The 24,523-nt window shown below is 42.9% G+C and overlaps 3 protein-coding genes across 4 annotated transcripts; 1 reads left to right on the top strand and 2 right to left on the bottom strand.

The window, feature by feature from the left end:
- The first annotated feature begins 2,912 nt into the window (after positions 1–2,912).
- On the top strand, positions 2,913–7,785 carry grxcr1a (glutaredoxin and cysteine rich domain containing 1 a). The gene is made up of 4 exons (XM_072436049.1): positions 2,913–3,404; positions 5,991–6,230; positions 6,590–6,655; positions 7,484–7,785. The coding sequence occupies exons 1-4, from the start codon at positions 3,000–3,002 to the stop codon at positions 7,682–7,684; spliced, it is 912 nt and encodes a 303-aa protein (XP_072292150.1). The 5' UTR covers positions 2,913–2,999; the 3' UTR covers positions 7,685–7,785.
- Positions 7,786–13,563: 5,778 nt separating this feature from the next.
- slc30a9 (solute carrier family 30 member 9) lies at positions 13,564–18,056 on the bottom strand. The gene is made up of 17 exons (XM_072436048.1): positions 17,920–18,056; positions 17,295–17,434; positions 17,013–17,204; positions 16,703–16,931; positions 16,530–16,622; positions 16,375–16,457; positions 16,232–16,290; positions 15,935–16,002; positions 15,334–15,492; positions 15,084–15,219; positions 14,982–15,021; positions 14,836–14,907; positions 14,565–14,672; positions 14,294–14,459; positions 14,071–14,200; positions 13,711–13,824; positions 13,564–13,638 (listed from the first exon to the last, which is right to left on the bottom strand). The coding sequence occupies exons 2-17, from the start codon at positions 17,392–17,394 to the stop codon at positions 13,594–13,596; spliced, it is 1,794 nt and encodes a 597-aa protein (XP_072292149.1). The 5' UTR covers positions 17,395–17,434; positions 17,920–18,056; the 3' UTR covers positions 13,564–13,593.
- Positions 18,057–18,682: 626 nt separating this feature from the next.
- Positions 18,683–24,523, bottom strand: gsr (glutathione reductase). 2 transcript variants are annotated; one of them, XM_072436046.1, is made up of 12 exons: positions 24,249–24,523; positions 23,808–23,834; positions 23,627–23,715; positions 21,610–21,679; positions 21,374–21,521; positions 21,245–21,299; positions 20,498–20,597; positions 20,176–20,418; positions 19,891–20,002; positions 19,623–19,754; positions 19,316–19,449; positions 18,683–19,231 (listed from the first exon to the last, which is right to left on the bottom strand). In XM_072436046.1, the coding sequence occupies exons 1-12, from the start codon at positions 24,486–24,488 to the stop codon at positions 19,082–19,084; spliced, it is 1,500 nt and encodes a 499-aa protein (XP_072292147.1). In that variant the 5' UTR covers positions 24,489–24,523; the 3' UTR covers positions 18,683–19,081. The 2 variants fall into 2 exon arrangements, with proteins under 2 accessions (XP_072292147.1, XP_072292148.1); XM_072436047.1 differs by having other exon boundaries at positions 24,257–24,415.

Below are 24,523 nucleotides of genomic sequence, written 5' to 3'. Positions count from 1 at the left end.
AGTGGGGCTGAGAGATGGAGCCGCTTAGCCATGCAGCAGAGCTCTCTTCTTGTCTAAATGTGTCAGAGCGAGATAAAATGGCGGCTAGATACAAAAACAAAGTAAAGACGAGGAGGAGACAAGGCTCGTTTTGCACATGTAACAAAATAGCTGTCGTAGTAGAAAGAGAGTTTCACTTCCCCTGTGTAAGAGTTAGAAAGAGTTTGATTACAGCATTAACTTACAAGAACAGTGTGTGTGTTTTTATTAGCTAAAATGTTAATAATTATGTCATAAATGAACAAGCAAATAGCTGTTTTCCTCTGTTCTGCTATACATTAGGCAATTTAAGGAATTTTAAGTAACAACAATTAGCCATAAATAAGCAGATTTTGAGTGGATGTTGGCAGTGGTGGATAAAGTGCTCAATTTTGTTACTTAAGTTAAAGTACAGATACTGTAGGAGCAAAAAGTGACTTAAGTAGGAGTGAAAGTATCAAAAATCTACTGAAGTAAGAGTATTGTAGTTTAAAGTCAGTCTGACTCAGGGCAGCTGTGGCTACAATAGTGGCTTACCATCATTGATAATGTCATTTGCAGTGTTTTTGAGAGAACAAGAAAGAACGGTATAAATGTAATGTTTTTTTTGTTTTGTTTTTTACTATTAGTTACAGAGTCAAATGTAAAAATTTGGATACAGAATTGTGCTGATGGTTGGTCCACAGAAATGATTGATTTAACTGGCATTTTCTGGCTTTTAATTGTATTTGTTTTATTCAAACCCGGAACTTTAACTCAAAACTTTAAGACTAGATGTCACCAAAATCATGCAAAAGCTCTTTATACTTCAGTCAGTGCAGTTCAAAAATGAAATGAACTAGAAAATACAGATACGTGCTCTCAATGTAGTGCAGTAAAAGTAAAAAGTGTACAGCAGTTTTACTTTTGTACTTTGATACTTTCCGCCACTGATGTTTGGAAAAGAGTGATCATTTACTTTATTATTTCCCTTTCTTTCTGGTCAAAGGAAAAAGCACATGTTAAATGTTGGAAATAACCTAGTGCTCTGGTGGCTTAGCACTTCAGTCATGTGATAATATATACACATGTGAAATACCATTGGCCAACTTCCTCAAAGTACCTACAACTACACTTCCCACTTCAACAAATGCTACAAATAGTCTACCCTTAATACTACTAATAAAGTAGTTAAGAATGTCAGCCAACTGGGAAATTATCTTTGCATTGATTTAATGAATATTTACATCAACATGAGAGAATGGAAGCGCTTTGATGAAAAAAACTAAACAAAAAAACAATCCTTTAGCAGCAGGGGGAGCACTGTAAAAAAAACACATTTCAAAATAGGCTTAAAACTAGAACTAATAAACAGCCTAATCATTGTGTAATGTTATATGACAAATTCATTTATCATAAACGTCACAAAAATGGTCATATTGTGTGCCCTTTGAGTACTCAGACTTTGATGGAGGCAGAACTAATAATAATAAGTCAGAATATTGTTTACCGGTATTTATTTTTGTGTTAAAATTGCACATTTTGCCATGTCAGAAATTCAATTTGTGCCGTTTTAATTATATATTTCAACAACAAAATAATATTATGTAATTATGTTTGTAAGCAGTTCATAAAATCTGAAATATTTTTTGATGTCCAAAAGGCAGTGTTTTGGTGGTGAAAGTGGCGCCTGAACAGCAGAGTGGAACTGTCAGCACTGGGGCCGACGCGCCTCATCTCCAGGGAGCTGCTGTGGGCGTCTGTTGACACGCTGCTGTTTTCTGTCATTGTGTCACTGTGACACATTATACACTGACCCTGTTCTGCTTAGCGCAGGCCGGGCGTCCACTGAACACCTGCACCCCTGCTCTGGGTGGGACGCACACTAAGCACAGGGGAGAACCACTTACGTCACGGAGTCATGCCTGGAGCTGTTAAACAGTGGGCTTAAAGCCACTTTAATCCATGGGTTTCAGAATGATGAAAAATTAGGACCGCTGTCACAGAGATTAACAATTTAGAACAACATATCTTATCTTTGGAATGATGAAAAGTCCTCAAAATGTTGCCTATAATAGGAAAGTGAAACCCATGAATACAAAGAGGGAGACTAGAACGTTACATGTGTGTCAGCTGACATTTTACACCCTTTTGATTCTGCAACAAAAATAAATTACACTAGAACCATGAGCATCTTAATATCACCCCTCTTCTTTGTACTTTTGAAAACTTACTACTTTGTACTTGTACTTAGAGGCTTGGGTTGGGCCTGGGTTGCTCAATGTTACTTGAACTGCTGAAAGTTCAAATCACTATCAGAAGAAAATGTGATCAAACTGTGCTGTAATTTGGTGCATTTTAGAGTGTTCCAGCTGGTACACCTAAATAGTTTACATTTGTAATTCCATGGTTTTATATTCTGTATATTTTCTATTTAGCTTTATATTAATGGGCTAAAAGAATTTAAAAAAAAAACATCCTTACAAGTTGGCCAGCAGTGGTATTTTAATCATTTCCTGTGATGACAAACAGAGTGAGAACCCACAAAAATGGGTGTGACACAAAATGATAGAATACAGAATAAGTTATCATCTGCATACATGTGGGCCTACATATTCATTCATTCATCCTCTGAACTCCTGAAATACAAAGTGAACAGTAAAATGCATTGTACTGATTAAAGCACTGACTACTCATCAAACCCCCGCGTACAAACTTGAGTAAAAACTGTGTAAATTGAGATGAATAATTGAAGACCTGACTATCATTTTACCTTTTCTGAGCGTGCTCCGTTGCCATGACAGCGCCCCATGCATTATTTACAGAGTGAGGGTGACCGTGGGGCAGCTTAGGCGCTTCTCCTTTTTAGATGCTCTCAAACTGTGAGGATTAAGCCTCGTGGTAATCCAATGGGCAAAATAACTCCACGTTTACCCCTTGGATGACGAGGCACGAGGCGCACAGTTTCTCCTCGGGACATGTGAGAGGGAAGAGGGGACCAAATGGACGGGACAGAGGTGACGGCGGGCCAGGACAAGCCCCAGAAGCGGGTGCGGTTCCGGGTGGCCTCGGGGAGCAGCGGCCGGGTCCTGAAGGAGATGTTCAAAGATGAAGGACCCTCCGACTCGCTGGATTCGGACTGCACCAGTAACTCGGACGCCGATCGGGCCAGCACGCCGTCCACCAGCGGGGATTCTCACGGGCCCCTGTATGGATTTATGGGGTCGGAGCTGGACGATAGTGAGAGCGAGCCGGACGAGCTGCTCATGTCTGCGAGCGGCGCCAAGGACAGGGTTTTCACCGCCAAGAGGGTCAACATACTCAGCCAGAACGGGACAGTGCGAGGGGTCAAGCACAAAGTGAGCGCGGGACAGGCACTTTTTGAGAGCTTGCCCACAACCACTAGTGTAAGTAGCCAAATATATGTTCATTGTGTACAAAAAAGGGCTAAATACAGATAGATATTTTTGACCAGTTAGTAATTGTTGTTTTTCTGTTGTTGTAGTAGTTGTAAGCCTAGTAAGTATTTGTAGGTATAGTAGAACCAATAACTAGTAATACTAGTTGTTGTATAATAATAGCAGCTGTTTTACCGTCCTGGCAAAATCTAGTTATACAACTAGTTATACTACTTGTAGTTGTAGTAGGCTTAGTAGTAGTAGTAGTAGTAGTATAGTGATGTAGCTGTAGTCAGAGCACCATAGTTCTTCAACATGTAAATAAAGAAGAATAAAGCCATGTATTATGTCTTCAATTTTCACTTCCTACCTTCAAAATCCTACTATTCTGGCAAAATCTAGTAGTGACACCTGTCTAAGAGTAAAACTGGGATAGAAGAGTACAATAGAGGACAAGGTCACAGGGTAATTAAAGTTTAATGATGCTTTTCGGTAAGTGTTACAAGGGAAACTAATCAGGTTAATGTATTTTCACCAATTCGCTTTCCAGTAGTGTCTCTGTAGCCGGCACCGCCATACTTAGTTTGTGGCAGTGACAGTAAGGTAAAGGTCGTATGGTGAAGGCATTTCTCTTATTACAGGTATTAGATGAAGACATGGTGTCATAATAGACCTGATAAAGCCTCTTAACAACACGAGTTCAGATTAGAGTCCAGTTAGAGACAATCTTAAATGCCCCGTGATTCCAGTAACTGCTGTGCGTGTACATTGAATTTACTGGTGCCATTTTTACTGCTGGTGTTGCTTGTCTCCATGGAAGTGTTATTGCTTTGACAAATATGTTCCAAAGTATTAAACTGATCTAAATCCATGGAGGAAAGCAGCAGCCACCATGAGAACGAGTTACAGGTCAGATCCGTGGAGAGTAACAATGCATGTTTTTCAAGGTATATTTTGTAGTAATTAAAATATCTGTGAATTAATGCAAGCTGGTGGTAGCACCTTCAGGTTCTGGGTCTCAGTGGCGTTATTTGTTCCTGAATTGAGCCCATTTTAGTCCTGATGTGGACATGGTTTGGTCCTGTTCTTGTCCTTTTTAGTCCTGATTTAATCCAGGTGTAGTTTCAGGTTTAGCCACAATTTGAATGTGGTGAATGTGCAAGTGTGAACACACCCAAAGGCCGGATTGAACCTAAGTGTGGACAACAAACAGGATATGGCTTTGGAATGCAATTCTTTAGCTGTTTGGGCGATTAAGCAGTCGCTGGTGTCTTAGTCAACCAACATTTTTATGAGTCGACTATTATTGTGTTTAGATGATAAAGAATTCTATGGGACAACAGAAAAAACTAAAAGATATGAAATTAGTAAACTGAAGATTTTGGAGTGACTCTCACGTAATACACAGTTATTATTGTGTAGTTGTAGGCTTCTGAGTGCAGTTTGGGTCAAATACATGGAGATACATAGTTCTGACACCACCTTTAAGCCAATTAGGTCGATAGAACATGTCTTCAGTCGACCAAGACTTTGTAGGCCCTAAAATGGCTGTTCAAACACACAACATATGATATGCTCTTTCAGCATAATAGATTATAAATAAAATACAAAATCAATCCAAGTGACTTTTAAATGCGGTGGTTTTGCTTCTCACTCGTGGTGCTGTTTAGCCCGTCTGCGTGCCTGGTGTAACTATCGGTTGTGTCCATTATTAATAACACTTAATTATTGAGGGGTAAATAAATCCCACTGTCCAGTAAATCTGCATTCCTGGAAAGCATTCTTAGATCAGGTAAAGTCCTAGAAAGCATGTGCCACATAATGACCGTTATAAGCAGTTTAAAGCACACAATGTAAAATAGTGGAATCATGTCGTGGTGATTTGGCTAAATAAATGAGATGGATAAATAGTCTGATTGTTCACAGTGTGCGATGAAGCAAGCGTGAGAGATGCTAGAGCAAAAAGGACGACATTATTATTAGGTTTGGGTTTAGTTAGTTTCAGGTCCAAAAAAAATCTATACCCAGATTATAATATAATACGGAAACTAGTCAAATACAGTTATTGTTAAGATGTCACATAAATAGGACAAAGTTTGACCTTTTCTGAATAATTTAAGAATGATCTCAATCTAAATAAAAAAACTACTATATACTAATATATATAGATAATAATATTGAAATAAAAAATGATTTATTATTTTGTACTGGGAATAACATTTTATTGTATAATAAAGGTTTTATTCCAGTTGTAATTTCATAATTGGTGTTTAGAAATTTTAGAAATGAATCTTTTGATTATATGATAAATGAGTAAAACATTGATCAGCTTTTGAATAAGCCTGAGCTGTTATTTTTTGTTGCATACTTTATTTTCCCTTAGCCATTAACGTTTCCAAGGAGCATTTTTATATTTTCGTTAAAATGTATTTAGATGAATTATTAGTTCATTGTCTCTGTAGTATCTGACTACACTCATCAAAATCCCTTCCCTTTCAATTCCTCCACTGAATCACAATAGCTTTTACAGTAATATAAACATAATGTTTAGTGAATGTCTCTCTCTAACTTATACACGACTTGATCTGTGTGCAGCTGGAGTTGTCCCTTGAATTCGGCCGCATCGTGATCTACACCACAAGCTTCCGCGTGGTGAGGACCACGTTTGAGCGCTGCGAGCTGGTGAGGAAGATCTTCCAGAACCACCGGGTCAAGTTTGTGGAGAAGAACATCGCTTTGGACTCTGACTTTGGCAAAGAGCTGGAGGAGCGCTGCAAACGGGTCCGAGAGCCACCTTCACTACCTGTGGTGTTCATCGACGGACACTATCTTGGGGTCAGCAACATCAAAATCTACTGTACTGTTGTGGAGTATAACCATAAATATATTACATCAATCCATCAGGAATTAGTTAAATTAATTGGTTGAGGTTAAGTTTCAGACAAATGTGAAATGACATACAAAAGTGCTGAAATATCACTTTATATCCTTGTTTTTTTTGTGGCCATTTTCATGTTAATCAGCACTATTTGAAGGATTTTTAATATTAATGACATACGCAATAGTTTGCAATTCTTCAGTATTTTAATAATCTGCTCACCTCTAACTCTAACACTATTACTATTACTATTACTATTACTATTACTATCACTATTACTATTACTATTACAACTATCAACCTTTTTTTCTTGCAGGGAGCTGAAAAAATCTTAGGCATGAACGAATCCGGAGAACTACAAGACCTCCTAACCAAAATTGAGGTACAATTTTCACTCCTTTGCGGCAACATAAGAACGGTGAACTAATACAAAAATTAGAGTTTAAATACTCATCTGATTGCTTGAAATATAGCTTTGTGCAGTAGCAGGCAGAAAAATGAAGCATGCGCTGATTATAATCTCATAATAAATTTTCACGGTGTGTCCAAAGCTCTCAAAATGAGCACCCTGCACACACACTTCCCCCCTCTCCCCCTCGTCATCCATAAAACATGAACCAACTGCAGTGCCAAAGATAGATGTGCGTCAATGTGCAGCCGTCAATAATGGGAAAGCCAGTTATTGATTGGATTTCTCGCACATTTGTTCACAGAAGACGCGTGCCATGGTGAGCCCTGCACTTTAATGTTGGCATCACAGCCCGCAGTGATGTTCTTTAGTCAGGCTTGGCATTCTAATTTGAGTTTCAGATCAAACAGGAATCTCCTTACATGGAAAAAACCTCTGTGTGTAATGACATTTAAGATATGTATTTAACTGGCCGCGGGTTATTAAAAAGAGTGTGGCTCATAAAGGTCAGCCGTGCAAGAATCAGACCAGAAGCAGCAGTCAAATGCTCTGTGTTCATGGTTTAGAGGCCAAATTTTGAAATATAATTGTAGAGAAATGTGGAGTGGAGTTAAAATAAAGAAGAAAGGTGTTCACATACCTCACAGAACAATGTTTATAGATTATCTTTTATGAAAAATGAATGAAACTGGCATGATATTATGATATTACTGAACTGGAACTGAAACTTTGTCATTCTGATATAGATTTTTATGTTCAAATGACTGGATGATGTATTTTCAAGACTGTTTGTCTCCTCAGAGAGTGCAGCAGCCTCAAACGTGCCAGATGTGTGGGGGTTTCGCCTTCATCCCGTGCCCAACGTGCCATGGCAGCAAGATGTCCGTGTTCCGCAACTGCTTCACGGATTCCTTCAAAGCCCTCAAGTGCACTTCCTGCAACGAGAACGGCCTGCGGGCCTGTAGTCGCTGCAGCCAGTTAGGGTCCTCAACAAGTGCCTGACCCCTGGACCCTTTAAACCTCAACCTGTAAACTCTGGACTAAGAACACATCTTTTTCCACGGCCATTGTAGCTGCGAATTTGTAATAAAATGTCATGTTCATGTTGTGGTGTGATATCTGGACAATGGAAATGCTTGGCTTTTCACTAGATACTTTCTCTAAGCTTGTTAGAAGAGTCATTATAATCCCATATCAGACAGAGGTAAATACCTACTGAGAACAGAGAGGGAAAGTAGGTCATGAGCATCCGTTTACAGCATTTTATTAATTACAATCATGAACAATAGAGCTGTTTCCAACAACAGTTGACTCAAATGGACTCTCCAGTTTATGTCTACAACTAAAGGATTAGAGCTTTCTTTAGAATTAACTCTTATGAAGCCACGTTTCCCTTTTGGCAGGTGACAGCTCAATCCCATTTCCACGTTTACATTGTCAATCCAAAGGAGATTCCACCAGGACCGGGCTGGAGTGTTTGTACCGGGTGATGTCATCCTTGGAGCGGCTCCGGCGGGCCAGGGACGCGCGCGGTGCCCGGCTCTCTGCGCCGTCATAGCCCTGTACAATGCTGCTTGAACCTGATTAGACAAGGCAGCACTGTAAAGAGGCTAAAGGCACAGAGCAAAGAGACGTGCTCCGCCATCAGGACGTCTCCCCCAAACATGAAAGAATGAATAATGCTCCTGTGGAAACAAGGCCAATTATATAAAAGCATGATCGACCGCGCGTCAAACGGAGGATGAATGATTTCCTTTATATTTACAAGTCAACACAGAGCCGTGTTTAGATTATGATATGTTCTAGTGCGGACAGGGGGCTCTTGGTGAGGTAGATGGGGGTTCGAGTGAGGGCCCCCGTGTGTGATGCGAGAGCCGTGAAGAGTGAGGGCCCCCGTATGTGATGCGAGAGCCGTGGAGAGTGAGGGCCCCCCGTGTGTGATGCGAGAGCCGTGAAGAGTGAGGGCCCCCGTATGTGATGCGAGAGCCGTGGAGAGTGAGGGCCCCCCGTGTGTGATGCGAGAGCCGTGAAGAGTGAGGGCCCCCGTGTGTGATGCGAGAGCCGTGGAGAGTGAGGGCCCCCCGTATGTGATGCGAGAGCCGTGGAGAGTGAGGGCCCCCCGTATGTGATGCGAGAGCCGTGGAGAGTGAGGGCCCCCCGTGTGTGATGCGAGAGCCGTGAAGAGTGAGGGCCCCCGTGTGTGATGCGAGAGCCGTGGAGAGTGAGGGCCCCCCGTATGTGATGCGAGAGCCGTGAAGAGTGAGGGCCCCCCGTATGTGATGCGAGAGCCGTGGAGAGTGAGGGCCCCCCGTGTGTGATGCGAGAGCCGTGAAGAGTGAGGGCCCCCGTGTGTGATGCGAGAGCCGTGGAGAGTGAGGGCCCCCCGTGTGTGATGCGAGAGCCGTGGAGAGTGAGGGCCCCCCGTATGTGATGCGAGAGCCGTGGAGAGTGAGGGCCCCCCGTATGTGATGCGAGAGCCGTGGAGAGTGAGGGCCCCCCGTGTGTGATGCGAGAGCCGTGAAGAGTGAGGGCCCCCGTGTGTGATGCGAGAGCCGTGGAGAGTGAGGGCCCCCCGTATGTGATGCGAGAGCCGTGAAGAGTGAGGGCCCCCCGTATGTGATGCGAGAGCCGTGGAGAGTGAGGGCCCCCCGTGTGTGATGCGAGAGCCGTGAAGAGTGAGGGCCCCCGTGTGTGATGCGAGAGCCGTGGAGAGTGAGGGCCCCCGTGTGTGATGCGAGAGCCGTGAAGAGTGAGGGCCCCCGTGTGTGATGCGAGAGCCGTGGAGAGTGAGGGCCCCCGTATGTGATGCGAGAGCCGTGGAGAGTGAGGGCCCCCCGTATGTGATGCGAGAGCCGTGGAGAGTGAGGGCCCCCCGTATGTGATGCGAGAGCCGTGGAGAGTGAGGGCCCCCCGTATGTGATGCGAGAGCCGTGGAGAGTGAGGGCCCCCCGTGTGTGATGCGAGAGCCGTGAAGAGTGAGGGCCCCCGTGTGTGATGCGAGAGCCGTGGAGAGTGAGGGCCCCCCGTATGTGATGCGAGAGCCGTGAAGAGTGAGGGCCCCCCGTATGTGATGCGAGAGCCGTGGAGAGTGAGGGCCCCCCGTGTGTGATGCGAGAGCCGTGGAGAGTGAGGGCCCCCGTGTGTGATGCGAGAGCCGTGGAGAGTGAGGGCCCCCCGTGTGTGATGCGAGAGCCGTGGAGAGTGAGGGCCCCCCGTATGTGATGCGAGAGCCGTGGAGAGTGAGGGCCCCCCGTATGTGATGCGAGAGCCGTGGAGAGTGAGGGCCCCCCGTGTGTGATGCGAGAGCCGTGAAGAGTGAGGGCCCCCGTGTGTGATGCGAGAGCCGTGGAGAGTGAGGGCCCCCCGTATGTGATGCGAGAGCCGTGAAGAGTGAGGGCCCCCCGTATGTGATGCGAGAGCCGTGGAGAGTGAGGGCCCCCCGTGTGTGATGCGAGAGCCGTGAAGAGTGAGGGCCCCCGTGTGTGATGCGAGAGCCGTGGAGAGTGAGGGCCCCCGTGTGTGATGCGAGAGCCGTGAAGAGTGAGGGCCCCCGTGTGTGATGCGAGAGCCGTGGAGAGTGAGGGCCCCCGTATGTGATGCGAGAGCCGTGGAGAGTGAGGGCCCCCCGTATGTGATGCGAGAGCCGTGGAGAGTGAGGGCCCCCCGTGTGTGATGCGAGAGCCGTGAAGAGTGAGGGCCCCCGTGTGTGATGCGAGAGCCGTGAAGAGTGAGGGCCCCCGTATGTGATGCGAGAGCCGTGGAGAGTGAGGGCCCCCCGTGTGTGATGCGAGAGCCGTGAAGAGTGAGGGCCCCCGTGTGTGATGCGAGAGCCGTGAAGAGTGAGGGCCCCCGTATGTGATGCGAGAGCCGTGGAGAGTGAGGGCCCCCCGTGTGTGATGCGAGAGCCGTGAAGAGTGAGGGCCCCCGTGTGTGATGCGAGAGCCGTGGAGAGTGAGGGCCCCCCGTGTGTGATGCGAGAGCCGTGAAGAGTGAGGGCCCCCGTATGTGATGCGAGAGCCGTGAAGAGTGAGGGCCCCCGTGTGTGATGCGAGAGCCGTGAAGAGTGAGGGCCCCCGTATGTGATGCGAGAGCCGTGAAGAGTGAGGGCCCCCGTATGTGATGCGAGAGCCGTGAAGAGTGAGGGCCCCCGTGTGTGATGCGAGAGCCGTGGAGAGTGAGGGCCCCCGTATGTGATGCGAGAGCCGTGGAGAGTGAGGGCCCCCCGTGTGTGATGCGAGAGCCGTGAAGAGTGAGGGCCCCCCGTGTGTGATGCGAGAGCCGTGAAGAGTGAGGGCCCCCGTGTGTGATGCGAGAGCCGTGAAGAGTGAGGGCCCCCGTGTGTGATGCGAGAGCCGTGAAGAGTGAGGGCCCCCGTGTGTGATGCGAGAGCCGTGAAGAGTGAGGGCCCCCGTATGTGATGCGAGAGCCGTGGAGAGTGAGGGCCCCCCGTGTGTGATGCGAGAGCCGTGAAGAGTGAGGGCCCCCCGTGTGTGATGCGAGAGCCGTGAAGAGTGAGGGCCCCCGTGTGTGATGCGAGAGCCGTGAAGAGTGAGGGCCCCCGTGTGTGATGCGAGAGCCGTGGAGAGTGAGGGCCCCCCGTGTGTGATGCGAGAGCCGTGAAGAGTGAGGGCCCCCGTATGTGATGCGAGAGCCGTGAAGAGGGAGGGCCCCCGTATGTGATGCGAGAGCCGTGAAGAGTGAGGGCCCCCGTGTGTGATGCGAGAGCCGTGAAGAGTGAGGGCCCCCGTATGTGATGCGAGAGCCGTGGAGAGTGAGGCCCCCCGTATGTGATGCGAGAGCCGTGGAGAGTGAGGGCCCCCGTATGTGATGCGAGAGCCGTGAAGAGTGAGGGCCCCCCGTATGTGATGCGAGAGCCGTGGAGAGTGAGGGCCCCCGTATGTGATGCGAGAGCCGTGAAGAGTGAGGGGACCGAGGATGTACAGGAACATAAGGGCCATAGAAGACAAACGCACATCTGACTGGATGTAGCGGCGGGAGCGTGTGCGGGAGGTTTGGGGGATGTGTGCGGGAGGTTTGGGGGATGTGTGCGGGAGGTTTGGGGGATGTGTGCGGGAGGTTTGGGGGATGTGTGCGGGAGGTTTGGGGGATGTGTGCGGGAGGTTTGGGGGATGTGTGCGGGAGGTTTGGGGGATGTGTGCGGGAGGTTTGGGGGATGTGTGCGGGAGGTTTGGGGGATGTGTGCGGGAGGTTTGGGGGATGTGTGCGGGAGGTTTGGGGGATGTGTGCGGGAGGTTTGGGGGATGTGTGCGGGATGTGTGCGGGATGTGCTGGTGACAGGAGCATCGATGCTTCTGCTCGAGCCTCCAGCGTAAAGAATGTGGCTGTTGTGATCCAAACGCACAATGGAGACATGTTTTCCATCAGCTATGGAGAGATGGGCAGTGGCGCGGGCACAGCTGACTCGGGGATGGTATGACGAGACATGACACTGATGCGCGCAACAGCCAAAATGTAAAACATTCAATGGTCAAAAACCTGCAATGGCGTGTGTCCGCTTCTCTGCTCTGATGAAATGTATTTCAGTGGAGGAGCCTGGCGTGGTCCAGCCTCGACGCTGCGCGTAATGTTTTGAATGGTCGTTCAATGCGCAGACTGGTAGAAAACCACTGTTTTTATTGACGTCAGCGCACAGGGCTCTGCTCCCCCAAAGCTCCCCTCTCGTTCATCTTTACAACTGCACCATCTAATGGACTGGGCTTTGCATTCCAGTCAGACTCCACAGAAAGAACATGTCCATCCGGTTTGTTTTACATAAGCAGGAGCTATTATTTTAGTTTAGCAAAGACACTCACATTGAAGATGGTTAGCAGCATCCTGCACAATGTCAATAGCATTTTAATAACCGAGTGATCCACATTTACATGCAATGATAAACACATTGAAATGTCAAAATAATTTATTAAATTATTCTATTTTAAATCCAACAAGATCAGCAGTGACACAATAAGCATGGAGGAATATTACACTGTTAAGATGTGTTTTGTACAGATGAATAATGTCTGCCTTCCTCATGAAACACATCACCACCTCCACTGGATTTCAAATGGTCAGTTACCTGCCATTTCACTCTGATAGGTGAAGCATAATAACAACCTGACCGTCCCAAACGGGGATTGAGAAGATGTGTTTATGTAACAACACTGGAACATTTTCTACTTTTTAGTTTGTATCGAAGGTTCTCATATTAATATTTGTCTCATTATCTTTGGGATGATAGTCATCTGCTGCTAAGCTGCCAACATATCTTCAAGGTACAGTAAAAGAAATAAAAACAATGGGTTGCTGCTGCTTGTGGGTTTGTCAAGGATTGTGCTTGAAATGTCACCAATGTACACCTTCTTACACATGTGTAATTCACTTAATGATTAGAAGTCTCAGAATAGCAATATATACAGGCCAGGTTAGTTTGTAATAATGATAAAATAAAATAAAAAAAACACTTAATTTAAGGGACTACAACTGGCTTAATGTTATAATAAAATTCTTCATAAATAAATATGTTTCATTACTAGGAACAGGGCACCACTATTCAGGTGGTTCCATGACTTAAAAAATGAGCATAGTTCAAATAGTTCTGATACAAATTGTATCCTTGAACCTTCAAATATAAATACTGGCTGTGAGACGGCCCTCACAAGACTATATATATACGCTTTGACTTCAAAAACTCTTAACAGACTACACTAAGTCTAGTCAAAATGCATTACCTTCATGTGAAGCGGGTGACAAAGTTAAAGCAACACAAAACCTATGTTGGTTTTTCTAAATTTGACGACATGATTTGCTGAACCAAGACAGAGGAAGATTGCACAGGGATGACACTCCACATCTTTGTCACTTTTTTCTTTTGTGTTCAAAACGGTCTTCTGAAGTGAAAACTTCCACACGTCTCATAGAATCTCCAAGTCTACATGACGGACGTCTGGATTACGTTGCTAAAACACACCAAAAATGTATTAAAATCAATTGAACTTTCCACAAACGTGTAATGTACCAAATGTGTTCACCTTGAGTTCCTTTTCCAAACGGTCCACTTCAACTCCTAATGTGTCGATGATGTTCTCGCCGTGCTTCAGCATGAAGCCTTCAAGCTCTTCTGTAGTTTTCACCTGTTGAATCTCCTTCAGAGCATAATCAGAGGCAAAAATCATCAGCTGATCAGATAAAAATGTTGCAAATGGTAAATAAATAAAATTGATATGGACATTTTGAAAATATATCTCAAACTTAAAGCATTAGGGGTATTACATTATTCATTATAACTGATTATGTTTTGTTTCAACTAGGTATGTATTATTAGTGTATTACATGCTCATTGGCAATTAATAACTATATTACTACACAAACATAACATAAATAACACTTACATTGAGAATTTGGTCAAAGTCTTGTTTTTCCAAATATGAGCGCGTGACCATACGGCCATCAAAGTCCACCTCAGCCTTAAAGCGCACTTCACCCAGACCTATGTCTGTGGCCTTCACATCATGGATGCCTCTGTTCATTGAAAAGAAATCAAGGGAACAGACATACTTTATTTATTGACTGACGTAATAACGCTGCGCAAGAGTATATTATGAGAGTACTTGCCTTACTGCAGGGTCATTTTCCAAGAACTCTGTAAGCTTTTGTACACGCTCAGGCTGAATGGAACGTCCCAGCAGAGCTTCAGTGTTTGTGTAGATGAGAAATGCTGACACAGCCCCCAACAATGTGCCAACACCCAGAGAGCCCAAACTATCGTAGGTGGGGTTACCTGAATGGAAATGTGTGACTGTAGTTAACAAATCCAAAACAAGGGAGGACATGTCTGCATAGGTTAAGCCAACAAAGTCCATAAACACTAGAGTCATTTCTCAACCTGTGAGAGAGGTCAGCCCCATGCATCCAGCTGCCATAATGACCCCGAGTACAGCAGCCGCATCCTCCAGGAGAACCACATTTGTGCTGGGGTCCCGGCTTTGCATAACTGTACAAATAATACAAACAAATTGGCTGAGGTATAAACTACATGACATGTAAAACGGACACCTGCTCGGAAAGGCAAAAAACATTTGTGTTTTGATTGGGTCGGTGTGGATGTTTTTCAACTGGACATTGATCTACTACTTTAATAATAAAATTAAACTTACCATAATCAAAAAAGGTCACCTCTTGCTGCTGTGCACTTCTCCTGATTTCATTGATGGCAACAAGTAACGTTGCTAAAAAATAAATATATAAATAATTTAATTTGCTGTGGGATAATCAATTCAATCAAATATTTTTTTTAACTAACCTCCTTCTGAAACCAGAGAACCAGCAAGAATACAGTACGCCTGCATCAAAAAGAAATATTTTAGTGTTTATATATTAAGGAAAAGTATATTGTAGCATTTACCCATAATAATGATTCCATAGGTTCTGGGTGCAAAAGCCCCATGATGCCGTGGTACCAGGAGAGACCGGCTCCCATCATAAAAATTCCGACACCACTGATGAGCGAAGCAATGTAGCGCATGTTAGAGAAGCCATACCTATAAAAAAAAAATAGATATATATATTATTAACATCAAATATTTTAAAACCACAAACTTACAAATAAAAATGCCATTGTGAATGTTTTTCTGTAATATTATGGATATACGCACGGATGCACAGCATCTGGGTTGCGAACAGACTGGCTTATTCCAAGTGCTAACAGAGCCTGGTTACACGTGTCAGCCAAAGAGTGGATGGCTTCTGAGAACATGCTCGCTGATCCAGTGTAGACCCAGGCCAAGAGTTTGAAGATAAAATTCAAACCATTTCTAAGGATACAAAATAATACTGTCAGCTGTAGGAAAGTGATGATACATTTTGTTTTCATGGTTAAATGTAACACAAATAACAAACTAATCAGTGAAAATGAACATCTGAGGCACTCTGACTGCATTAAAAGTCCTTTTCACGCTGGTTCTGAAGAGCACCTGAGCTTACACTTGATCAACTCACTAAAGCTCTCATCTATTCTTATACACAAACTACTCACACTGGGCTAATCTTTACAACTGCTATGCATAAGCAATGCATGTTTAACTTTCCATGTGACCACCAGCACATGATGCTTACTTAACACAATTACTTTAATCTAACAGTGCATCCCACCTCATGTGAGCTCCTGCAAACGCTATTAGTTTCAAACTGAATGAGCGATATAGTAACAGAACGGATCAATTTCACACAAAACATAAAAGAAACTTTAAAACTTACATGCAAATGGCGACCATCACAACTTTTCCTGGCCCCTGTAGGAAGGTTGCCCTCTGGCCCGACCGAGGCTTTATGAAAATAAAATAAAAACTTTAGTTTGTTAAAATGACTTTATGTGTTTTTGGGAGGTCATACAAGTTAGTGTCGGGTGACAATATAAATAATGTCCATGGCTATTGAAGACCTTAGAAACTGTCATGTTTGTAAAATGTGCTCAATAAATAAAATGTGTTTGGGGCAGAAGAAAATTAAAATGTTCTGTGTGTGAGAATCAAGACCATAGATCTATATAATCACCTTGGTATTTCCCCAAAAATCCTTGTATTCCTTCAACAACTGTTGATTGCGAAAAATATCTGGAAATGAACAAGAACAGATAAGTCATGATTTAACAAGCACCCATTCTGAGTTAGAAGTAATGGTAAAGCTTTCTTTCTTACTTTCTTGGTACTCTCTCTCCACTTCTTTCCTAAGATTGCTCTCCCGTGCCAAAGCTTCAAGACTCCCCCAGACATCTAGAGCTCTGAAAGTCATAGAAAATAATTAATTAGTTTTGTTTTCTGTTGGATCAGATTTAAGATATTACAATACACACTTGGCCTCTACGTCAGACCGCAGAAAAACTGTGAATGCCTCTGTATCGTCATGGGGACTTCTCCGCCTGATCTTTCTTAGTTGTTCTAAGTCACTGGGTGTGTAATAGGCAGAAGTATAAGTGCACCGAGTATATCCAAGCAACTAATGTGATGAAAACGCAAAAACATTCACCTTGGTTTCAGACAGAATTCATTCATAGCTCTTACTGCTGTAATAAAGTTGTTCTGAGTATATTTGGCCCCATAATCCCTCTTCTTCAAAACAGCCCGCACTATACAAACCATAAAAAACATTGTTGTCCCAGAGGCAAATTGCTGTGATATATAAAATAAGCAATAATTACCTTTCAGTTGATATACTTGATATTGTTCAGCCCGTTTAACCCCCAGCACAGACGTTTCTAAAAAACATACACAGAGAATACTGGGCGTGTTACATGTCTTTACACGCTGATCAAGCACAACGCCGCAGCAACCAATACCTGAAGAAGCAAGAGTGGATTTTGCAGAGTCTCCCACCACTTTCTCCCTGACATCCCCTGATGCCGATTTGGGAGGGTCATCTTTACTAGTCCCAGATGTACAATAGTGTTGGATATTGTTCAGCCCTATAGAGGCAACACGGACCTCTGGATGACTCAACCAGCAGCTGTGTATCCCTCCACTTTGCCAACCTGTATGGAGACCAGTAAAGAGTGAAGATGCGACGATGACATGGTGAAACCTCACAAAATCTGTTGAAATGTGAAGCGTGTCCTCCTCACCGTGGTTGAACTTCGGGCTCCACTGTGAAAGAGTAGATCTGTGGTGCAAGGAGAGCCTGAAGAACACATGCCATGGTCTGTGTGCCAAGCTCGGGAACATCCTTACAAGTGCGACGTTCCTACTTAGCTGGAAAATACCTCTTGGGAACAGGCAAAGACACAGCTAACGTTAGGTAAGGACTTCAAATGTTAAAACACAAACGACATTTGCTTTAACGTCAACATTTGTGGTCACGACATCATCAGCGGAAAGTCGTCCTACATGATCCTCGTGTTACCATTCAAAACACTTTCGTCTTAAAGCCGATTTGTCATTAATGTCGCCGATAATCACTTAGCTAGTTGGTTAGCACTTGCCGGTTTGGCTAATATGCTAACGTTAATTGCCTAAATCTACAAACGAAAAGCACAGTAAGGCAGTTTATTGATTCTGTTAACCTGCTCCAATAGTCCCAGCCATAAAGCATTGCACAATTTTATAATCTAATTGATATATTGAGGGCTAATACTGTAGCTGTCCCCAAATGCTAACTGTTAGCCGGCTAAACTCTTCACAACTTTCACTCCCCGAACGATATCGGATCGACACAAAACGACAAACAAAAGTAAATTAAACACTTCTGACCTTTTTATGGCGAAATGTGTACCGCATAATCCATGACAGTTTTCAGAATCTATGAGTCTAATGACAGCGTGATCAGTCTGTGGTCCATCTATGCTACAAACATCGCAGTGAAACTAGTGACGGTGTGGACATCTCGTGAGACCCGGGCGCGAGCGTGATTCGAGTTACCGTCATTTGTCTCGCGATAATTGAACAACGGGAAAAGGAAAAACACGTGAACGGAAACAACCACAACAACAAAATATCATTATACTTGATAATACTAATAATTAAAGAATATAAACAATTACATTACAACATTTTAAAAAGTAGAAAGCACAAGCAGGTGACGCCAATGTACAGTACAAACATAATTGAATACAGGCTAGATAAAGTCTGTCGCTAGCCAAAGCAATAACATTTCCATGGAGACAAGAATGTAGTAGAAAAGTGACACCTTTAATAGACAAATCCTGATAAACTTTACATATTGTATGTGTAACCATTTTAGAGGGGACAGCTAGGCTAGACTTGAGGGTCTTTTTAATAGTATTTATATGCAGATTGTTTAGCTTCACAGAAATATATACTGTATGTATTGGTAATTTTGATTTATAATAAAAAATATAATCTTCTTTGGACACAAATAACACTGATTTGTTGATGGAATAGCCCTTATATTGTGGAGTCATGAGGGATTTTCTGATCTGCCAAGAGGCCATGTTGATCTCAACATTAGAAGGGCTGCTTCAACAATGACATCATTTAAAAATGCTCATTTACGTTTATTAGATTTGTGACAATAGTTTTAATATCACACCTGTATAATAAAATACAGCTACAAAGTTGTACAGTGACTCAGCATTAACATTTTTATAGGATAGGAATCAGTCAACAGTATAATCTCCATGTTATTGACGGAGCAAACAGATACAAAATGTGTGCTCGCTCTGTCAATAATAATCAAACATTCACACAAACATTTAATTTTGGGGGGAGTCTGAAATGCAAATAAAAAGGGTTTAAACTGTTAAAACACATACAAACCAAAACAAAGTGCACATAAAGAAAAATCAGATTAGCTATTAGACTAGTGCGCTGATAACTTAGCCTTTATAAAAGTTATTTTCATGGTTTGATTGTTGCGGGCCAGTTATAGAATGAAATGTAAAGGGTTTCAACATCAACGCATTGTGACAATCTCTTCAGACGAGGTTGGGTGAATCGCAACAGTTTTATCAAAGTCAGATTTGGTTGCACCCATCTTGATGGCCACAGCAAAGCCCTGTAGCATCTCATCACAACCAAGACCTTGCATATGCAATCCAACCACCTGCAAAGTAGAAACAACTTTGAACTTTGTAACAAATCTAATTAATTATGAAGTTGGATTTACATGTAAAACTGAATAACTTACCGTTTCTTCTTTTCCCACACACACTAGCTTCATAATGCACTGGCTCTTCTTGCTTGTAAGTGCATAATACAATGGAGTAAAAGATGTTTTATAGACTTTTACATTCTCTTTCCCTCTTGTTTTAATTGCTTCCTCTGAAAATAACATGGAAATGTCAGTCATAACAAAAAATGAAAATGTTCCATTATGTAGTGTATGCATAAACATAAATACACATTACTTCTGAATCTGTGAATATTTCAGTCATTTTACAATGAGTATTTGTATGAATTGTGCTCTATAAATTACAATTAAATAATTGATTTACCTTCTGTGAGGCCAACTGTTCCAATTGGTGGGTGGCTAAAGACCACTGTAGGAATGCAAGAGTAATCCAACTTGGAGTCCTTTTTGCCTTCAAAAAGTCTGTGTGCCAGCTTTCTAGCAGCAGCAATAGCAACTAAAAATATATATACACATTTGTATAGCTCAACTGTTAAATGTATGGAGTACAAAATACTTCACCACTAAACAATTGAGCATTAAGACAGGAAGCATGTCAGTGTATTTCTTATCCTAGTCAGAAATTCACTCACCAGGGGTCAAAAGTGCCTTTCCACACACGTCTCCAACTGCATAGATCCCAGGCCGACTAGTGTTCTGAAACTCGTCCACTACAATGTGACCTCTTTCATCCGTCTCCAAGCCCTGTAAACACGCATTCATACATCAAGACAAGTGCATTGGAATTCATTGGAAGTTTGTAAACTGCAAAAGAACGTTTTAACAGTCGTCATGCTACATTTTCACCAGTCATAGACTATGGAACATTGTTTATCATTTCGTTAACAAAATCTTTCGTTAACAAAAGTATTTCTTACAATCTCTTCGATGTTTAATCCAGATGTATTAGGTTGTCTGCCGATAGCCCAGAGGAGACAGTCCACTTGCCCAATAGTACTGATTTTCTCCTCATCATTTTTCCTAGTGACAATAGTCAACTCCAGACCACTGTCGGTTTTCTTCACTGAGGTCACCTGAGAATTTTTCCATAAATCTACTCCAGAATTCTGCAGTTCCTTGGTGCAGTTTGTACTAATGAGGCTGTCAAAGTTTCGTAAAACCTATAAATGGTATTGTAAAACATGTTAATGTATTCTATAATTCAACTGAATTGCTTAAAAATAAAAACATTCTTCGTACTCCAGACTGACGAATTACAAGTGATGTTTGGGATCCAAGTGTGGAGAGAATACCTGCCATCTCCACTGCAATGTATCCTGCACCAACAACAACACTGCGCCTGGAGGGATGCAAAAATATGACCAAATATACAACACTGAATGCACACAAAGAAACCGTAAGGAAATAAAAGAAAAAACAGTTATAACCAATGACGTGCATTCAAGGGAGGCAGAGCCTCACCTGTCAACATTTATTATAAAATATAATAAATGTTAATATGTCTGGTATGTATATGTAACCCCCTTTCCCTTTGAATCCAATATGGAACAATATAATGCCTCTCGGTGCACAGTAGAATTCCTCACAAACTGTAATGTGTCTCTGTCCCTTGGTTTATGACAAATAAAACACTGACGATATGCTCTGTACTTCCATGTTCAGGATAATGTGGTTTTGACACGTGTGTAGGCTCACAGATTAATTATAAAACAAAGGTTTTCACTCGGTGAGGCAAACAATACGCCTGACTCATGACAGAGGGCGCTTTTGAGCCCGTGGACGGTTGAATCTTCTTCGTTCTTGAACTTGTTTATTTCTTTATATTTTGGCTTTAAATAAAATATGTGTCACATGTTTGTGTAAAGAATGCTGAAATGAGATATAGCCCTAACTAGCCCTGAACCTCAGCGCACGTTCTATGTGGCAATTATTTCAGAACCTTAATAACCATACATTTTCCAAATTAAAAATACAAAAAGAACTTACTTGGGCAGACTTTCAAGTTCGAAAAACCCGTCACTGGTGATCCCCAGACAAGCCCCTGAAGTAATAAATCAAACAACTTCATAACAAGTTTTATAAAAATTGTTTTTTCCACAAAAACAAAAAACAAACCTGGAACTTCTTCCTCACTTAACTTTGACGGATAACCTCCAGTGGCAATGAGGATATGGGGGGCAGTGTACTTTTTTCCATTGACCTCAACAGTGGGCTCAGCATCATCTGTAAATTTGGCTTGACCTTGAATTGTCTGTATTTTAGCCTGGAAATAAACATATTTAACAAGGGAAATCCCACTGAGGTAAGTAGAAATATTGAGTTTTATTTAAAAACATGAACAAACTCCTTACCTTGTCAAGATTGTTGCGATAAATCCGATTGAGATTACTTACATAAGCATCTCGTTTGGCCTTTAATGTTCTAAAGAGAAAATAATACAAATACAATCTGTAGATTTTCTTAAAATAATTGATCAAATTTGGAACGCCTGGGACTACGCCTGGGAAGAGCAGGTCGGATCACAGCAGACCCTTCTCACCCTGGACACGGACTATTTGAGCCACTCCCCTCAGGCAGGAGGCCACTCCCCTCAGGCAGGAGGCCACTCCCCTCAGGCAGGAGGCCACTCCCCTCAGGCAGGAGGCCACTCCCCTCAGGCAGGAGGCCACTCCCCTCAGGCAGGAGGCCACAGTCCATCCAGACCAGAACCTCCTGCCACAAGAACAGTTTATTTCCCTCTGCCGTTGGACTCATGAATGTAATCATTCACTTTCTGCACTACATCTGTAAATTCAACTGTAAATTTGTGTACATCAAAGCCCATTTTTCTTGTTATCTTTTATCTCATAGCCTATTTTTTATCCTATAGCAGATTTTAATTTAATAATTTTATAATTTATTTTTGACTCATACAGGTTGTTTTATCATTGTTCATTGTTTTATGTTGCAACTTCCTATATTTGTGAATTCTGTCATTGACAATGAAATAAACCTTTTCTGATTCTGTGAAATCAGCCAAACTCTGAGTGTTCCGTTTCAAAAAGAAGGTTTAAATAAACCCAACTCAGAGGAAGTAACTCCAGCCTGTCTCACAAAGAGGGCTCAGTCCAACTTGCTGTCAGTTGCTGTGGTAACAGTGAAACTAACCTGGTCTGGGGCAGGTTTTATGGTGCGTTCATGTGGTGTCATGTAACAATAAATGCAAGAATAAAGTCGTTCGCACAAGTTGGAGAAATGGGTATTCTGGAAACAGCACAGATGACCCGAGTTCAGACGTAGTGGCCATTTGATTGGTGGAGGGCAAAATAGAGTTAATTACAAATAAGATAGATTGCAATATAGTTTGTATTATTAGGTGAACAATAATCTTTGAAAAACTACTGCAAACGATCTGTCCCAAACAGACAGAGTTTGTTCACTGCATCTGACTAAGAACACATGAACACACACAGGTCAGGTGAATGAGCTCAGTCAGAGAAATCTCCCATCATGCCTGACAAGCACATGAAAGCAGCACTATTCCTCTAACCCAGAGTTTAACCAGAGTCTGCTCTGATTGGACATTTCAATTCCTAATTCACAGATGGACCATGTGCATTTAATAAGGCCCGAGAAAAAATGCTTTTATCTTATGCATCAACTTCTATTTTAAATTATTTGGGCAATGCTAACATTAGATTAATAGAGCATACTTATTTAAATGTGATACATGTACACATAAATCTACTCAATGAGCTCCACAGCACTCAAAACAAGTTTTAAAAGTTGAAATAAGTGTTTAATGCTTTTGTGTAAATGGGCAACAGAAAAATTATGTAAAATTAATAATCACATTTCTGTCTTCATATATATTCAATAATATGTGCTCTCAACACTTTTTTAATCTGCCCAAAGAATGATTCAGGGCACATGACTTCCTGTCTCTCTAAAATTTCCACATTCCTGGAGTTTACTGTTGCCATGGTGAATACTCTTTTCTTGTATTCTCATCTCAACTTGAGGTTTACCATCTCTGAATTTTCTAAATCTACTAAAAAACTGAGAGTCTGTCTCAAGGCAGATTTAAAACTCTTTAACGCGGCTCTGGAACTAAACAGGACTAGAATAGGACTCAGCTGGACTCTGACTGGGCTCTGACTGAAGTGTGAATGCACATTCGAGGAATTTTAACGTTACATAAACAAACAATAGACTGACTGTGATCGTTAAACGAGTGGCCACTGGCCACTCGTTTAACCGATCTTCACAACCAAGTACAAGGAAGAAAGAAGTCTGTAAAAGTGAAGCAAGAGAAAACTATTGTCTTAAGCAGGGGTTTGAAAAGGAACAACTGTATGGTCACTGCACAAGACAGAGAAGTCAACTTACTCCCAGCTGAAATGGACTTGTCCCACTTCATATCCATACTCGCTGTGATCATGCAGATATTCAGCGTGAACTGCTGCATTCCACATAACCTTTAAAACACACATTGTATGATTGTGACAGATTCTTTTTTATATAAAATATAACCTATAAGAGCCTAACCCAAAGAGAAAACAAGGAATACCTTTTTGGGAACACAGCCAACGTTAACCTATTGGGGAAGACAAAAGAAGCGCTATTTAATCCTGAATAGGTTGAAAATGATATTACACCACTTAATAATACACATACATTGGCTATTAATATTCCAAGTCTTATTAAAGGAGTGGCGGTCCAGGGAACTATGTCAAATGCAACATTTCATACATTTGCTATATTACTGTTCAAATATTTCTTGTTACTGTTCAAATGTTTCACTTAATGCAGTGTTAATGTATATATGTATATATCTGTGCTGAGATGTTCAAACACACTATGGCCTTTAACCAGAGGGGGTCAAACGAGGCCGTGTGACGCTCCATCTGCTGCAGGCCGAGGTGAGACTCCACGGGGGGCGCATTACCAGTGTCAATGTAAAGTGGAGCTTTGAGGTTACTGGTGACACAAAGATGGGGGTTTTACTCACGCAGGTACCTCCGAGTCTCTGGCTCTCGATCACGGCAGTGGCAGCTCCGAGCTCCGCCGCCCGACGAGCCCCGGCCAGACCCCCAGAACCGCCGCCTATCACCAGGAAGTCCAGCCGTGTAACGTCCTCTGTGGAGCGGGCTGAGGCCATGCTGCGCCGGGGAACAAGTGTCCTGCGAATATGTGGGGAAAGTTTGGGATGTAAAGCCCGAAGTGCAGCGTGCGCCTGCGTTAGCGGCATTCATAATGCCATAACCAGGAAGCAGCACGGCGCGA

This window comes from Eucyclogobius newberryi, unplaced genomic scaffold (genome assembly GCF_026437365.1).
Source record: "Eucyclogobius newberryi isolate DKJ021-1_F unplaced genomic scaffold, fEucNew1.0.hap1 SCAF_11, whole genome shotgun sequence".
Lineage (NCBI taxonomy): Eukaryota > Metazoa > Chordata > Actinopteri > Gobiiformes > Gobiidae > Eucyclogobius > Eucyclogobius newberryi.
Note: the sequence above shows the minus strand (reverse complement) of the source record. Positions and strands in the feature narration are given on the sequence as shown.

Excerpts from the sequence above, each read along its gene's own strand:
- grxcr1a (XM_072436049.1), top strand. The coding sequence starts at position 3,000 with ATGGACGGGACAGAGGTGACGGCGGGCCAGGACAAGCCCCAGAAGCGG. Across the intron at positions 3,405-5,990 it reads GCTTGCCCACAACCACTAGT|CTGGAGTTGTCCCTTGAATT; the intron begins GTAAGTAGCCAA and ends ATCTGTGTGCAG. Across the intron at positions 6,231-6,589 it reads TCGACGGACACTATCTTGGG|GGAGCTGAAAAAATCTTAGG; the intron begins GTCAGCAACATC and ends TTTTTCTTGCAG.
- slc30a9 (XM_072436048.1), bottom strand. The coding sequence starts at position 17,394 with ATGTTCCCGAGCTTGGCACACAGACCATGGCATGTGTTCTTCAGGCTC. Across the intron at positions 14,908-14,981 it reads TTCTCTGGTTTCAGAAGGAG|CAACGTTACTTGTTGCCATC; the intron begins GTTAGTTAAAAA and ends TTTATTTTTTAG. Across the intron at positions 14,201-14,293 it reads GAAAATGACCCTGCAGTAAG|AGGCATCCATGATGTGAAGG; the intron begins GCAAGTACTCTC and ends TTCAATGAACAG.
- gsr (XM_072436046.1), bottom strand. The coding sequence starts at position 24,488 with ATGCCGCTAACGCAGGCGCACGCTGCACTTCGGGCTTTACATCCCAAA. Across the intron at positions 23,716-23,807 it reads TTGGCTGTGTTCCCAAAAAG|GTTATGTGGAATGCAGCAGT; the intron begins GTATTCCTTGTT and ends TGTGTTTTAAAG. Across the intron at positions 19,755-19,890 it reads AAAGGCACTTTTGACCCCTG|TTGCTATTGCTGCTGCTAGA; the intron begins GTGAGTGAATTT and ends ATATATTTTTAG.